We start from the raw sequence: 16,091 nt of genomic DNA, 5'->3' as shown, positions 1-16,091 counted from the left end.
TCTCTCTCCTAAAAATAAATATCAGCTCAGAAATTTTAATAAATAAACTAGATTTTGACGTGCGCAACCACGCGGATGTTTGTTTTCACTTTTCTATACATAAATTATTGTTTTTAAACATTAGTGATATATATTTTTAACGTTAATCATATATTTAAATGTTTATATAACTATTTCAAATACAATAATTTTATAATTGACATGTTATAATTAATCAATTGTTTAAAATCGTATGTATTTTCATTTCTTATTATATATTTATCTTATTGTATTTGCATTTAGTTATTAAGCAAATTAATATATTCAAGAGAAAACATATTTTAAAATTATTTTGTATTTAATTTATGCTAAATTCTGATCCGTGTTTCAAAGTTGTATTTCTTTTTACTAATATTTTTTATGCTTATTCATTTTAGATAATATATTATTGTATATACAAAAGTCTAAGATATGTTAATTTTAGGACATGTATTATATGGTTTGCTAATTTTAAGTTGTTCTATCATCATATTATATTTTTAAAATAAAAATTTATATTTATGAAAATAAAATTTATAAACTTATCAATTTAATATACTTTTATCATATTTATTTAAGTATAATAATTGTATTTTAACATGATCATGACTATAAAGTAGATAAAATATGATATAATTTATTTATTTTTAATTTTATAAACGATAACTTAAAATACATTAAATTATTGTTAAAATATTTTTACACAGATTTATTAGAATTTTTAAAATATAATATATAAATATATATTGTATTTAAAATAAAAATATATTATGATTGAAGTAGTTACAAAGATTTTATATTATAAGCTTTAAAGAAATACATGTTAATTTTTATACATGTATTATATAGTTTGCTAATGTTAACACATCTTACCAACGTATTAGATTTTATTTTTGAACATAAATATTTTATACTTATGAAAATAAATATATAAAATATATAAAATTTATAAATTTAATACAATTTTATTATATTTAACTCAATATAATAATTTTTTTTAATATGATTGATTATGATTATATAATATATAAAATATTACATAATTTTTTATTTTTCATTTTATAAACGATTACTGAATTTATTAATGTATAATAACATTTCAAACTAATTTCAAAATTAGTGAAAATATTTAAATATAATTTCAAAAATGAAGATCTTGTAAAAATCTTTTAAAACAGATTTGTTCAAATTTTAAAATAAATATATTTATATTTAAAATGAAAAGATATCAAAAAATATTATGATTAAAGTATTTTAAAGATTCTATGTATTATTAGTCTTAATAAAATACATTTAATAAAATTTCTAAGTGATGGTCCAAATTAAAAAAAATTACACATGAAAGAAGTAATGACTAACTTAACAACTAATTACCTTTACAGTATATAATGTCCCTAGAAAGTTCCAAGTTAGTCACTACGAATAAGACACAACAACCACTATAAATACAGGACTTTGAAGACAAGTAGGTTAACTAAAACACCCTTAATTTCTAAACCTACGCAATCTACAAAAGATACATCAAAAAGAGTAAAACACTATCTATCTTCCATTTTCTCCAAAAAGTTGAAGAAGAAGAAGAAGAAGAAGAAGAAGAAGAAAATGGCAGTAACCAAGAACAAGAAGACATCATTGACATCTCTGTTTTTAGGATGTTACAGGACAAAGAACGCGAGTAGATACGAAGTAGAGGAGAGGGGCAACGCAATGAAAATAAGAACTTGTCCGGTGATCAAGAGGCTGTCGTTATCGGACATAAGTGATCCAAGCTCGCCCATGTCGGTCATGGATGACCTCTCAAACTCCTTCACATCTCAAAAGCTTCGTATGTTCACCTTGTCTGAGCTGAGAGTTATTACGCATAATTTCTCAAGAAGTAACATGCTGGGAGAAGGAGGGTTTGGGCCAGTTTACAAAGGGTTCATTGATGACAAGGTTAAACCGGGTTTAGAAGCCCAACCGGTTGCTGTTAAGGCACTTGATCTCCATGGTCACCAAGGCCATAGAGAATGGCTGGTACATAATATCTATTTATCTCTCTATTTCAATATGTCTCGATTTAGATTCAAGTCTCTCTACCCATAAAAGAAAAGATACTTCTTTTAAATTTGAAATTAACTTTTCTCCTTCATAATTAGCATTATCAATAATATATATGTGGGATATTTTATGAAACTATACAAAAGTAAAATTGATTTCTGGATTTATCTCATTAGAATTTTAATTCGAATTTTAGAATTATTTTTAGTTTAGTTTCAGTAAGAATAAATAATAAATGTATATATGAATTTGGAATTCAGCCTCGAAGGGTGACAAAGTCCATTGTGCTGAAATTTCAGTATTTCATTAAATAGACTTTTTGACTTCTCTTTCATAGACTTTTAATTAATTTTGTATATAAATTAACGTTAGGTGATCTTCCTTTTTTGTTTAATTTGAAGGCGGAGATAATCTTTTTGGGACAGCTAAGTAACAAACATCTCGTGAAGCTGATAGGATTTTGTTGTGAAGAAGAGCAAAGAGTACTTGTTTATGAGTACATGCCTCGAGGTAGCTTGGAGAATCAGCTCTTTAGACGTACGTTGTCGACTAAACTTTTACCTCGTACATATTAACTTGGTTGAGTTGTTATTCATTTCACTTTTTACATGAGTTCGTTAAAAAATAGGTGCCCATTATTGTTATACTTAGGGCTGGGCAAATAAACCGAACCCGAAAATCCGAACCGAACCCGATCCGATGAAAATGAATCCGAACCGATCCGAACCCGACATAAATACTGAATGGATCTTGTTTTATGGTATTTCGGGTTATGGGTATTATCCGAACCGAACCCGAAATTAAATGGATATCCGATAGAACCCGAAACATTCAAAATGCCAAAAAAGAACTTGTACCAAACATGATTTCAATTCCTGATATGTAGCCAAAATACACTAAGATATTATTAAACATCTACAATAACTATCTACTACATGAAGGTTGATGGTTGAAAGTGGCGGTTGAGGCTTGAAACTTTTAGATTTTGGTTTTATTTTCATTGAATAATTTTTTTCATTTCATGATAACTTAATTTTTCGTTTTATGATTTCATTTATTGGTTTTCTTTCTATCAATAACAACATATACCTTTCGTTTGACTTTGAATGATCATGTTTGATGTTTTTTTCTTATTTCTGAATCGATTTTACTTATGTTTTGGTTACAAAATAGGTACAAATCAAGTACTTTAAACCCGAAGAACTGATTTTACTTATGTTTTGGTTACAAAATAGGTATAAATCAAGTACTTTAAAACCGAAGAACCGGATGGAACCGAAAACCCGAAAGTACACCGGGTTGTACCGGTTCTTTGAAGATTTACTAACCCCGAACCGAACCCGATAAAACCCGAACCGGTCCCGAACCGAATTTTTATATAATTCGAATGGGGCTGATTTTGATAAACCCGAAAAACCGAGACCCGATTGGACAAAACCGAAACCCGATTGGGACCCCGAATGCCCAGGCCTAGTTATACTTCCCTTAAACCGAGTTTCAGTTTTTGGTTAAATCTTAAGAAACAGTCACCCAAGTCTTTGATGACAGTTTTGAATGACCACTAAAAAATATGAGTAATACCACTAAAGGACGATACATTTGTTATTTACTCATAAAATAAAGGCATTTCATATATGTCGGCTCATTATCAAAAGTGTTTATTTTAAAACTATGGATTTGCGAAATTTTTAAGAACATATTTTTTTCAAAATAACATATAAATTTTAAACAAATACAAATTTTGTATAAAAAAAATTCAAAAACATATTATATAGCACAGCTATATAATATATATCATATTGAGTAATACACAAATTTTGTAATATTGGTTTATAATATATATCATATTGAAAATTTTGTATACGAGTTTTGTAATTATTTTCAGTAACCACATGTTCTCGTTCTTTGCAATTTTGGCACTACATTTGGTTATTGACCAAGCAAGCCAAAACAGTTTGATGGAAAAAAAAATACATGCTTCACAATGACTTCTTCAAATTTTACTTTACTTTTCATTTACAAAATATAATAATATACTATATATACTACCTTAAATCTAAACAGCATTTGAATAATATTTTTACGTTGGAACAGGAAACAGTGTAGCAATGGCATGGGGAATAAGGATGAAGATAGCCCTTGGAGCCGCTAAAGGCTTAGCTTTTCTCCATGAAGCAGAGAAACCTGTCATCTACCGAGACTTCAAAACCTCCAACATATTGTTAGACTGCGTGAGTTTTTTTCCCTTTCTCATACTGCAAGCACTATAAATTAAATTACTGATTTGATTCATTTTGTGAATTTCGCAGAACTATAACGCAAAATTATCTGATTTCGGCCTAGCCAAAGATGGACCTGAAGGAGAACATACACATGTAACAACTCGAGTGATGGGAACGCAAGGTTATGCTGCACCCGAATATATCATGACTGGTAACATTTTTGTTGAAGTTGAGAAATGTTTTACCATATAACAGATATCCCTTGAGATTTGTTGTGATGGTTTATTTATGTGATAGGTCACTTGACGACAATGAATGACGTCTACAGTTTTGGAGTCGTTCTGTTGGAACTGATAACAGGGAAACGGTCAGTGGACACTACCCGGGCACGAAGGGAACAAAGCCTCGTGGAATGGGCGCGTCCAATGTTGAGGGACCAAAGAAAGCTAGATCGGATAATCGATCCAAGGCTCGAATGCCAGTACAAAACTGAGGCAGCTCAGGCAGCAGCTGCCTTAGCCTTCAAGTGTCTAAGCCAAAATCCCAAGTATAGACCAACAATGTCTGACGTAGTAAAGGTTTTGGAGTCTATCCAAGAAGTTGAGACAAAGGAGCGTAATAGTAACAACAAAGAAACAAAGAAGTTTGTTGATAAAAGAATCATTAGGCATCACCGTAAAGGCCAAAAAAGAGTGAACATCGCTTATTCAGATTCTCTCCTTTACAAGGAATCCAGGGCAAAGCAGAACAATGGGGTTTGAAATACATCAGTTTTCATATTAATTATTAAGCATTGATATTTCTATATATGCACTTCTTATATATAGTTCTAAGAGCCTTCTTCCATAAATTTTGGGATGGAAAGGTGGTGTTATTTAATGTTAAAAAAAAAAGGTGGTATTATTTCTCCTAGTTATCTGGGGTTTCAGATTAGTTTCCCTTCTATAATTAAGAAATACATGGTACACAAGATGTATGTACACTTTTACAAAAAAAAAAAAAAAGATTCATGTACAAATACTATAAAGTAATTGTCATTAAGTATCTACATTTGGAAACTACCTAAAAAAAAAAGAAGATTCATAGATATTTTTACTAAGGTTGTGATTTTTCAGATATTTTTACAACCTTAAAAAAAATGTCAATAAGAAAATTACTTGGCATTTTGCATGATTTCCATGGATTTCCTGATCCTATGCTGGGCAAAAAAGCTGGATCCGAAAAATCGAACCGAATCCGATCCGAAAAAGTAGTATCGAACCCGAACCAAAATTGATTAAATATCCAAATGGGTTCAAAATTTTGGTATTTAGAGAACCGAAACCGAACCCAATCCTAACCGAAGTATATATTTCGGGTATCCGATTATATCCAAAATTGATTTATATACCTTTATATATTAATTATTTTTAGATTTAATATATATTAAGAACATCAAAATATATAAGATACTTTTAAGTTGTCCAAAATACTTATAAATATATACAAATAGTCAAAAGTACATGTCTAATATAGCTAAAGTATACTCAAAATACCAACAATACTTAAAAATATCAAATGATTCTCAATCCAAACCAAACCAATTTATATGTTAATTTTAGGTACTTTGACATATGCTATTCAAATTTATATGTAATATATTGTTTTGTTTATAGATTTTGATAAATTTAAAGTATATAATGAATTTTAAAAATTTTAAAATAATTTAAATGGGTTATCCGAACCCGAACCGAATCCGTAAAGATCTGAACCGAACCCGAACCAAAATTTAGAAATACCCGAATGAAGCTAAAATATTTGAACCCGAAAACCCGAAACCCGAATATACCTGAACCGAACCCGAATGGGTATCCGAACGCCCACCCTTACTAAATAGCCATGTATCGTCACGAAACGATATGCCTGGTTAAATGGTAGGGCTTGTCATTGTTGTGTTCATGTTTACAACTCTAAGAATATAATACAATGCATTGTACTATATTTTTCTGATGTTGAATTAGGATTGGTTAGTTTGTTTGTTTTTAGGTTGATAGATCACAACTATAAACCCGGGTTTCTCTTGCTTGCCAGGTGAGCGGGGTTACAATTTAGTATCATAACATAGGTTAAATATCTCTCAATCCTAATTTGAGAGATCAAATTCACCTTTACGAAATCTTTATTTTAGTTTCTGAAAATTTGTGAAAGCATTTAAAAACTTTGTGAAATGTTTTAAAACCACACAAAAATTTCTGAAAGCATTTGAAATAAAATATGTTTAGTATTTCGTATAGACAATTCTCTCGAATAGAAATTTCTAAGTTTTTGTCACAAAAATAGCATTCCATAAAGAAAATAACCTAAATAATTTTCTTATTTTGAATTTTTAAATTTTTTTTTTTTTTTAAATTTGAAACCTTATATTTAAAATTTCACCCCTTAACTCTAAACTCTAAGTCTATATTAATTAATTCTAAATTATAAATGTATTTTTACCATTTAATAAAATTTATCTTCCTCTTTATTCTAGTTTCTCTTATTTAGTTCCATATGTTATTTTTCTACAAGAAAATAAATTATGATTAATTTTGTATACAAATAACACAATTTGAATTCTTCGTTTATAAATATAAATATGTTTATATTAATTTTAATTATATTATATTATTATTTAGGAAATTAATGTATTATTTGTAGAAAATGATTAAATTTTTAAAGAGAATGTTATAATTTTTTCATCATATTTTATATAAACTGAAGTATATATTTATATTTAAAATAAAATAAAAATATGAGTAAATTAGTTAGAATTTGATTGTATTATTATTTTTAATAAATATTTAAGAATTTAAATATTTCTAATAGACAAATCGTAAATAACACGTCAATTAAAAAATATAATTTTGTTTATTTTAATAAAACAGATTTTGAAATAGATATTGGAATATTAAAAAAATATAAATATACTAATAAATTTAGTTTGATGAATTAATTCTAGCTTTATGATGAAAAAAGAGGCGCAAGGTTGGGTGTGTCTAGGCTCCTTTGTTTTAATAGATCTTCGTGGTTGGTGGAAGTGTTATTAGCTTTGGTCCAAAACAAATATATTCAGAGAGTGAGAGAGAGAGATTTATAGAAAGACGACGACGACGCTTACCCAAAACTCGAATCCCTAGGTAAACCAAAAACCTGTAAAGTTCTCTTTCTCTCTCTATCTATCTTTCTGTTTATCTTGTATCTCTTCCCATGGATCCACTCTGCAAAGAGATTGGGAGAAATTGCTAGCTTTCTTTGTCTCCTTTTAATCCTAAATAAATCTCGAAGAATCCCTTGAAACATATTGTGATTTGTTTTTTTTTTTTTTAATTCTGCTATTTATGGATTAGGCTAATTTTCTAGAGTTAAAAGGAATATTATGGATTTGTAGCATTAAATTTTAGCTTTTATTGTGTTCTGTCTGCTACGAAACTGAGATTCTTTTTTTTTTTTAATTTGCATAAAAGGCTGCAATGCCACTGAAACTGAAAGTGTGTGTGTGATGAAAGACAAGTGTTTTCTTTTTGCAGGTTTTGGATTTAAAAAGAAAAAAAGAAAAGAAATGAGCTTCACCACCCAGGCCAGTGTTCCAAAGAGTACCAAACCACCAACAACAACTTTGAACCCTCATGCTGCTGAGTTTGTTCCATTCACTCTACGCTCTCCTTCATCATCAAGACTCTTAGCTGAATCATCTGCATCACGCCATTCAGATGATGATGATGAAGCGCGTCAGTTCTGGAATCACCAACTTCCTGATGACATTACACCAGACTTCAAGTTGATGACTCTAGATGACAGTTGCTATGATGATTCTGGGAGTTTCTCACTAGCTGCCTCGTCCTTGTACGAAGCTGAAAAGTTTCCTTCTGCTGAGAAGGAAAGAAACCCTTTTGGTCGACACAGTGATAATCCGAACGTTGGGGAAATGGAGGTGGACCCAGTGGATTATCTTGCTTCTCAGTTCCCTGGATTTGCTGCTGAAAGTCTAGCACAAGTGTATTTTGCTAATGGCTGTGATTTGCACTCCACTATTGAGATGCTTACTCAGCTCGAGGTATATTCTCTTACTCAATCTGTTTCTATGCTTTTTTTATTCATACTAGTGATCCCTTTGTTTAACTGTAGCTACAAGTGGATGGCGGCGGCTTGAAACAGAAGATGAGCCCTAAGAGTTTTGCTGCTCCTAATCTTACTCCCATGGATTTTCCTTCCCTTAGCCCTCAGGGGCACCAAAAGGAGGACAACATGTTTTTCTCCTCATCAGTTTCTCAACCTGGTTCAATCGACTATGCCTCTGCTGTGAAGAAGTTAGCATCCCAGGATTCTGGTATGTGGAAATATGAACGAGCAGACTCCTCATCTATTGGCTCCAGCAGAAACTCTCATGCCTTTCCTGGTGCTGCTTACAAGAGTGGGAGTATATATTCTGACAAGCTGCAAAATCGACCTGCTCCTGTCTGGCTCGAGACCGGGGACGCCGTTGGTAAATTTTCCCTTTCAGTCTTGTTATATCGCAAATCTGGCTCTCAAATTTTGGTGACGAGCAGGGAATATGTATTCTGGGTATCGCGAGGAAGCACGCGACTATGCACGTCTAAGGAATGTATACTTTGAACAGGTACAATATATACTTGTCCGTTTATGTAATGGGGCCTAATCTTGAGGGTGATCTCTTTTATTGTCCAGCCTTATTTATCATATGTATGCTCACTTACTGTTCTATGTTTCTTGTGGCTGGAGCGTAGGCACGACAAGCATACCTTGTTGGCAATAAGGCCTTAGCTAAAGACCTAAGTGCCAAGGGACAGTTGCATAACTTGCAGATGAAGGCTGCTCATGAGAAAGCTCAAGAAGCCATTTACCGCCAGAGGTTTCACTTCTCTTTACCTCACTAGCACTCAATAGTCTCTGCTATTATTTATATAAGCGATAATCAAACCAATAATAACAGGAACCCAGGGGGTCAAGGAGGGAGCGAGAGAATGATAGACTTGCACGGGCTACATGTGAGTGAAGCACTTCAGGTGTTGAAGCAGGAGCTTAGCGTGCTGAGGAGCACAGCCCGAGCAACACAAGAGAGGCTTCAGGTTTACATATGTGTAGGGACTGGCCACCACACTAGAGGCTCCCGCACACCTGCTAGGCTCCCTGTTGCTGTTCAGCGCTACCTTCTTGAAGGAGAAGGCCTTGACTATTCCGAGCCTCAGGCTGGTCTCCTTAGAGTCATCATATAAGGAAAGATGTGGCCGGATGCTATTCTTTTTTGTTGTATCTGTTCTGTACATGGGAAGAGAAAGAGAGTAGCTGAAAAATGAAAAAAGTAAGCAGGAAAAAAATCAAAAATGTTTTAGGTTTGTTCAGAAAATAACTTTTTGTAGCATCAGAGGATCAACTATACACCTCTTGCGTTATCTTTTTATGATGTTTTTGTTGATTCTCTATGCTTTTATACAGTTTCACTCTATAGATGCTAATACCCATTTCTTCTGCAAATTATCATATTTTTGTAAATCTGTTTAGATTCATTGGCATTTTAAGTCTTGGATTCATGATTTAAACACTCCAAAAGACATTTTCCAAGTTTCAAGCTCTAATCATGAGCTCATAAACATTACTGTTGTTCTCACCATTCACACGCTTAAGCATTTCGAAACTTTTCCTGCTTCCTAGTAACTCTATTCTTGTGAAAACAATGTATCCATCATCTGATTCCTCTTTGTTGCAATAAGCTGTTCTGAGACGGTCGGCATGCCTTGAATCAGTGTGAATTGCGAGCTCTATCTCATTATCCGGCAAGTTCTCCTGCAAAATCAGTACAAGCAAGCAAGAAGCATGTGATTTATGAGGGGGGTAACGGACATATACAAATCTACAGTCATAAACACACCTCTCCAGACTGATTATTACTAGAGATGATAATAAATCTATAGATTTTACTATGAATCACTCTTCCTAACTAAGGAAGTGAGTGATTCTGAAGAATACAATGACTTAGCCATAAAGCATCAGGGGAAGCCATTACCTGATAAAATGTGTGGATGTAGTCTAAGATTTGGAGGCAAGTGAAACCGTTATCACTGAAATAAGTGCGTGAGGAAGGCCCCATCTCAGAGAACCGATCAGCTGGATATAGTATTGTTAGGAAGCTGTCTTTAAATATCACTTCTGTCTTCTCGCTGCACCAGTAAATAAACATAGTTTGACCACAGCACTAAGGCTTATCACTGGAAGCAATTTAACTAAAGAATGAAGAAAAAGAGACCTCTCGGTGAGTGCTCTGGTCGAGTTTGAAAAAGAAGCTACTGGATCTTTCCCTTCCTCTGCAACAGAAGAAGGCTGTTGGGGTTCAGTGATGTAACCGCTGCTGCTAGTGCAAGAAGAATCAGTGAAAATAGTGGCAGTTGCAGCTGCTTCAGATATCGTCCAGCAAATATTCTCCAGCAGGTTGTTCTGTGTTATCCGTCTTATTGGGTTTTGACAAGTCTATCACATCCCAAAAAAAAAAGAGAACAACAAACATCCAAAATTCAGAATCTTAAGACTTTAGGGAATAAATAAAAAGAAAGATTCTCAGTTATTACCTGCATATGGCGAGCACGTCGTCTCCTAACCCCAGTTTTAGCTAAATTTACAGTCTCTTTCCTCACTTGTTTTGATTTACTTCTGATTTTAGGAACAACGTCTTGAGAATTGCCTTCCTCGGTAATATTAAGAGCCTCCTTTTCAGCACCATCTTCAAGATTTTCAAGAATTAATCCTAACTGTCTGGCTAAATCAGGTGACATGTGAACAAGTCTTTGTCGTTGCCTCTCCACCGTTTTTAAAACCGATAGTGGCTGATAAGAAAACACACACAAAAGCAAGCATGTATATAAGTCATCACCAAACAAATCTGTTAATCAATTTAATAGACATAAAGAAGAACTCACAGAGACAATGGTGTTGACATGGCCAAGATATTTCTGGATAGAAGCCCCACCTTCACACACTACAAGACTTGCATTGCAACCAATAAACCATGAATCTATAACCTTTGCTCCTTGATCTCCAGCAACCTTCGACACCTAAACAACACAACAATATCTAATTAACGAGATTCAAAAGAGAAGATTGTGGAGCCTGTCAAGCAAGTTGAAAAGAGTATAATTAAACCGTGCAACTTACCTTAAGTCGGAGCTCATCAGAAATGTCTGAGTCGACAAAGATGGAATGGTGAGAAAGAGTCGTCATGTCTTCACTAGTGCCACTCTCTGTTCCAGAAGAAGATACCTGGTGGTGGGGCTTCGTTGATTTGCCAGAATGCACAGCTTGCTGAATCGTACGAGGACGACAAACAGGTTCGAGATCAATAACACATCTCAGCTCATCCACCTTTTCACTATTTTGTCCAAGTTGCTTGACAATGTAAAGTGATTCGCTCATCCTGACTACAAATATTACACAATACAAACCTTTTTAAGACTCTTATAACTAGAAAGTTACTTTACTGAAGAAGTAACCATAAAAAAAAAAATTGAGCTATAAATCAATTGAGAAAATAGTTTAAAGCAAACTTACGGTTTCTCTTGACGCTATCAACAAACCAGCCAAGTGTAACAACGAAGAGACCAATTCTTGCGCCATGTTTCAAAGTGTGCTCAAACTTACGTCCACATGAGCTGTAAGATATCGTTAAGCATCCCAAAAAAGCATAGTAAAATTGCAATCAACTAATAAAACTCTTCTCAAAGAAAGGTTTAGAAGGACCAAACACTATTGCAGTAAGATAATGAAAAAAGGATATGTGGACAACCAAATGGGTGCACTGCAGGTGAAGGTGGGGACTGTACTCGCCTCCGAGTCTCACTGTCGCTTCCTTGACTTGTGTCCTTGCTTCTGCAACTTATCACCAATCAAAATCAACATCCAATTTCTAAAATATAAAACCAGAACAGCATCTGAAATGCTGGAAAACTGATTTCCAACTATTAAAATTTATGCATATACAGATTATAAACAAGATTTATGAACAGCATCTGGAAAATCAATAGATAATATTGTCAAGGTATGAAATTTAGAGACTGATAAACATAAATCTACAGACTTTTTTTTGTGTAATGAAACATTAAAACCCAATTTAGAATCACAGAACCAAATTAAAAAGGAGAAAGACAGGACCTTTGGATAAACCAGTGACGCAAATGACAAGGGAAGAGAAGGGTCCATTGGGCTGAGACATAGGAAGAGGAGGAGGAGACTGTGACACAGGAAACAATTTGGAGCAACCCTTTGAATCGATCAGACCAACGCTTCTTCTGAGAGCGCCCATCGTTCACTGAGGAAAAGACCTAAACCTCCACTCTCGGCTATTATAATAGAATCCAATCCACCAAGCATTGATTCAAAATAAGGAATCATTGCAGAAAGATTAAAAGAAAAGGAATCAAAATCAAAAGAGGATCACTTTCGAAAAATCGGGGAATGTTAAGAAGACTATGAAAAGGGATGTCAAAAGAACTAAAAGAGTGGTCTTTTTTTTAGGGTTTAGTGTGATTTGTGGACAAAATGGTGCTTTAGAAATCTCGGAGTAGGGGAAAATAAAGATGGTTGCTTTGCTTTGGTTGTGGAAGCTTTCTCGTGGCGGGTTTTGGCTTTATCGGCGTGGAGATCCAAAATTGGAGAATGTAATGAGTAGTAGTCACCACTTCTATTCAAACTCTCACTACACATTCTAAACGCTTCTTCCATATTAACTAGGTTTATTATTTTATTTTATTTTATTTTTAAAAAAGTTTGAATTTGTATTAAATATTTTAAAAAACTTTTTTGTTCTATTTTTTTTTGTATCGGCTTGACAGGATATTTCCACACAAAAAAAACATTTGATCTTTTTTGTTTGATGTATTTTTGGAATATGAATTTTAATTTCTCCTCTTTAGCACATATTTTAGATTATATAGTAGATTTACTATTTTCGAATTCTCAAAATGAATAGTAGGAATTATAACAACCAAGCCGCATTTGTTCAATTGGTAAAGAAGTCGCCGCTGAAACTTCTGCCACTTGAATTCGATTCGTTTTGGGCACCTAGCTGTGTGTTAATTGGAATAATGTATCAAAAAACAAATTATAGCACACTAAAAATGAGAAATGTAGTTTAATCTTTTTTGTCATCGAAATCCGTTTGCCTAATTTTATGTATAAATATTTTTGTATTCTAATTTTTTTATTTTTTTATCTTTCAAATTTTGAAGAATGTCTATGAAGTTATTAAATTAAAATTTTATTGATGGTATTATAGTGAGTGATAATTTTCCTTCCACGTGTTTTTGATTAATTTTTATTATACATAGTTAATTTAAGTCGGTTTTTTAACCTTTATATAAATATTAGGATGGATGTTTGTGACTAACATAATTTTTTTTTCATGTTTAATGCTCAAAAATTGATGGATTCTCAAATATTTTACATATATTTTAATGTATTACTATATAGTGTACTAATAATTATTTATCTTTTATGCTCTTTGTTTTTGAATTTTGAGTATTTACTGTTTATCTTGTTATCTGAACATGATTAGTCTTAAAGTTTGTATGCGTTTAAGGTTATTTATGCAAATTAGTGATACTAGTATTATCTCTCGTGCGGCCGCACGGATCAATTAATTTTACTGTATTAAAAGTTTTTAAATCATAAAACTGATATGATTATCAGCATATCAAAATAAATTATTATTTTAATCATACTTTTGTTATCAAAATCACATATTTTTTAAACTCAGATAACACATTGGATCGTAAGCTTAGCACATTGTATAAAAGAATAGATTTTATATAATGTTTTTAATATCGAGTGTATGTAAACTGTCATTGAAATCTCTTAAATGAATTACCTGTACAATCGTTTTTATATCTGAATTATATATCTGCAAGAAAAAAATCATAGGTAGATTAGTAGAGTTAACAATCTTTAGAATAATATATACATAAACACTTAGTATTTAAATTAGAATATGTTTCTCCTACCGAGCCTCACATATATGATATAATAGAGACTAACGGCACTCTCATTTTTCTAACTCCCTTTTAACCTTTATCATGTTTTGTTTCACAAAAGCTTGATTTATATTTCTTTGTATATAAAAAATGTATACAAAACTGAGTTTCGTTTATTTAAACAGTTTTATATATCAAAATTACAAATGTAAATGTGTTTACCTTTTTCCACAAGATAAAGATTTTCACATTGAAATCATTTCATGTCTCTGATAGTAGTACTCTGAAAGAAAACTATGACTTTCGATTCCTTTGTAAAATCTGATAGAATCTTCAACTTATACTTCTAAAGAAAGAATCATAGAAATTTTTTTTAAAAAAGAGAAGAATAAAGATCTTTATCATACTCAAAACTTAAAAAAAAAAGACAAAGAAGAGGAGAGAAAAATACAGAAAATTTTGAATGAAAGGAGATGAAACAGTTAATATTGAAAGTTGCTGAAATTTCAACATGTTATGATAATAATTAGAGAAAAAACAGAAACTTTTTTTTTCAGTTACTAAACTTCTACAATCAAACGAACGTGGTGATACAGATTTGTGTTTTTTGTACAATGTTAAATTTAACTTTTTAAAAGCAGTTATGATTTTTTTTTAATTTTTAAGGTTTTAAAAAAAATTTACACATGTCAAATTTTGATTGCTCAAGTGACTTGTGCTTTAATATATAAGGGATACACAGTGCGACTACCGACTAGTGAAGAGTTAAGGTGTCAAAACCATTTGAAAAACGTTATTGTGATTTATTAGATGGCTTTAATTACAGTTATTCAGATCACTTTGAAGAACAGTTTCTTTACTTGTTTCAGGTTTGGAGGTAGTGAGATGAAGCGCTAACTTGAGGTGTAACAGGTTAGGCGCCAAGTGATGCTGCTACGATGGCGAGCTAGTCGAAAGGTTAACAACTGGATGCAAACTACTTTGCATCTCCATTTTCTTTAACAAATACTTCAAAGTATTTTATTGATTGCCAAACCTTAAATTTTTTAATTGCTTTCGGTCTTTATATTCTGAAGGCCGACACTGGATTTTGATATTCGTCTTTGTATCAAATTTGTGCCTTTACGATTATTTTAATATAATTTCAGATGCAAAAAAAAGTATAGATCCCACAATCCTACGTCATCTTTCTCAATCTTGTAATGAAACAATAATCAACAACCTCAAGCTTGCACGAGTTTCCACCTTATTTTGGTACAGTTTGGATTGATTGCGTCAATTGTATCTGGGCATCTCTCTTCTAGCCTACGGAAGTCAGTCTTAAGACTAGAGCTGGGTTCGCGGGTCGATCCGTCCCGCCTGACCCGCAAACCCGCAGATCGATTCATTTTTTTCGAGTCAAAATTTCGACCCGCATGACCCACGAAGAAAGAATTGTATACCTGCCCCGTTTAGATTTCCGAGTAACCCGTAGAACCCGCGTGTCATAAAAATTTAAATAAAAAATTATTTAAATTATAAATTATTATTTTTTATTTAAAATAATTAATATTAAATATTTATAATTAAAATTATATAATTTTTTATATTTATTGTTAAAATTATATAATTTTTTTAATATTTTAAATATTTTTTTTGAAATATTTTATGTTCTGCGGGTTGGCGGTATCTGCGATTCAAATTCAACCGACTCGCACCCGCGACCCGCCCCGCTTAAAACCAACTCGACCCGCACCCCCGCATGTTGAATCTTTTGAATTGGCCGATCCACACCCGTCCCGCAGCGGGACCCGCAGGTAAAGAGTTAAATTCCCACTCT

General features: G+C 32.4%; 3 protein-coding genes across 5 annotated transcripts; 2 read left to right on the top strand and 1 right to left on the bottom strand.

Moving 5' to 3' along the window:
* The first annotated feature begins 1,305 nt into the window (after nucleotides 1-1,305).
* Nucleotides 1,306-5,089, top strand: LOC106399681 (probable serine/threonine-protein kinase PBL12). The gene is made up of 5 exons (XM_013840139.3): nucleotides 1,306-2,034; nucleotides 2,460-2,595; nucleotides 4,153-4,289; nucleotides 4,368-4,491; nucleotides 4,578-5,089. Exons 1-5 carry the CDS (start codon nucleotides 1,621-1,623, stop codon nucleotides 5,039-5,041), a joined length of 1,275 nt encoding a protein of 424 aa, XP_013695593.1. The 5' UTR covers nucleotides 1,306-1,620; the 3' UTR covers nucleotides 5,042-5,089.
* A 2,138-nt stretch (nucleotides 5,090-7,227) lies between these two features.
* LOC106401667 (polyadenylate-binding protein-interacting protein 7) lies at nucleotides 7,228-9,737 on the top strand. 3 transcript variants are annotated; one of them, XM_013842218.3, is made up of 6 exons: nucleotides 7,228-7,435; nucleotides 7,826-8,352; nucleotides 8,424-8,781; nucleotides 8,846-8,916; nucleotides 9,044-9,168; nucleotides 9,250-9,737. In XM_013842218.3, exons 2-6 carry the CDS (start codon nucleotides 7,858-7,860, stop codon nucleotides 9,530-9,532), a joined length of 1,332 nt encoding a protein of 443 aa, XP_013697672.1. In that variant the 5' UTR covers nucleotides 7,228-7,435; nucleotides 7,826-7,857; the 3' UTR covers nucleotides 9,533-9,737. The 3 variants fall into 3 exon arrangements, with proteins under 3 accessions (XP_013697672.1, XP_013697673.1, XP_048612426.1); XM_013842219.3 differs by having other exon boundaries at nucleotides 7,277-7,450; XM_048756469.1 differs by lacking the exon at nucleotides 7,228-7,435 and having other exon boundaries at nucleotides 7,478-8,352.
* Nucleotides 9,738-9,823: 86 nt separating this feature from the next.
* LOC106401666 lies at nucleotides 9,824-13,001 on the bottom strand. Its single transcript, XM_013842217.3, has 9 exons — nucleotides 12,456-13,001; nucleotides 12,082-12,173; nucleotides 11,856-11,958; nucleotides 11,463-11,725; nucleotides 11,228-11,362; nucleotides 10,880-11,134; nucleotides 10,561-10,781; nucleotides 10,321-10,474; nucleotides 9,824-10,100 (listed from the first exon to the last, which is right to left on the bottom strand). The coding sequence occupies exons 1-9, from the start codon at nucleotides 12,604-12,606 to the stop codon at nucleotides 9,882-9,884; spliced, it is 1,593 nt and encodes a 530-aa protein (XP_013697671.1). The 5' UTR covers nucleotides 12,607-13,001; the 3' UTR covers nucleotides 9,824-9,881.
* Between the last annotated feature and the right edge of the window lie 3,090 nt (nucleotides 13,002-16,091).

This window comes from Brassica napus, chromosome C4 (genome assembly GCF_020379485.1).
Source record: "Brassica napus cultivar Da-Ae chromosome C4, Da-Ae, whole genome shotgun sequence".
NCBI classification, from domain to species: domain Eukaryota; kingdom Viridiplantae; phylum Streptophyta; class Magnoliopsida; order Brassicales; family Brassicaceae; genus Brassica; species Brassica napus.
The sequence above is the reverse complement of the archived record's forward strand: the minus strand, read 5'-3'. Positions and strand labels throughout refer to the sequence as shown.

Coding starts and splice junctions, on each gene's coding strand:
- LOC106401667 (XM_048756469.1), top strand. CDS start 7,798: ATGAAAGACAAGTGTTTTCTTTTTGCAGGTTTTGGATTTAAAAAGAAA. Junction 8,782..8,845: donor CGAGACCGGGGACGCCGTTG/GTAAATTTTCCC, acceptor GGTGACGAGCAG/GGAATATGTATTCTGGGTAT. Junction 9,169..9,249: donor GAAGCCATTTACCGCCAGAG/GTTTCACTTCTC, acceptor CAATAATAACAG/GAACCCAGGGGGTCAAGGAG.
- LOC106399681 (XM_013840139.3), top strand. CDS start 1,621: ATGGCAGTAACCAAGAACAAGAAGACATCATTGACATCTCTGTTTTTA. Junction 2,596..4,152: donor GGAGAATCAGCTCTTTAGAC/GTACGTTGTCGA, acceptor ACGTTGGAACAG/GAAACAGTGTAGCAATGGCA. Junction 4,492..4,577: donor ACCCGAATATATCATGACTG/GTAACATTTTTG, acceptor TTTATGTGATAG/GTCACTTGACGACAATGAAT.
- LOC106401666 (XM_013842217.3), bottom strand. CDS start 12,606: ATGGGCGCTCTCAGAAGAAGCGTTGGTCTGATCGATTCAAAGGGTTGC. Junction 11,726..11,855: donor TGATAGCGTCAAGAGAAACC/GTAAGTTTGCTT, acceptor TAATATTTGTAG/TCAGGATGAGCGAATCACTT. Junction 11,363..11,462: donor CTGATGAGCTCCGACTTAAG/GTAAGTTGCACG, acceptor TGTGTTGTTTAG/GTGTCGAAGGTTGCTGGAGA.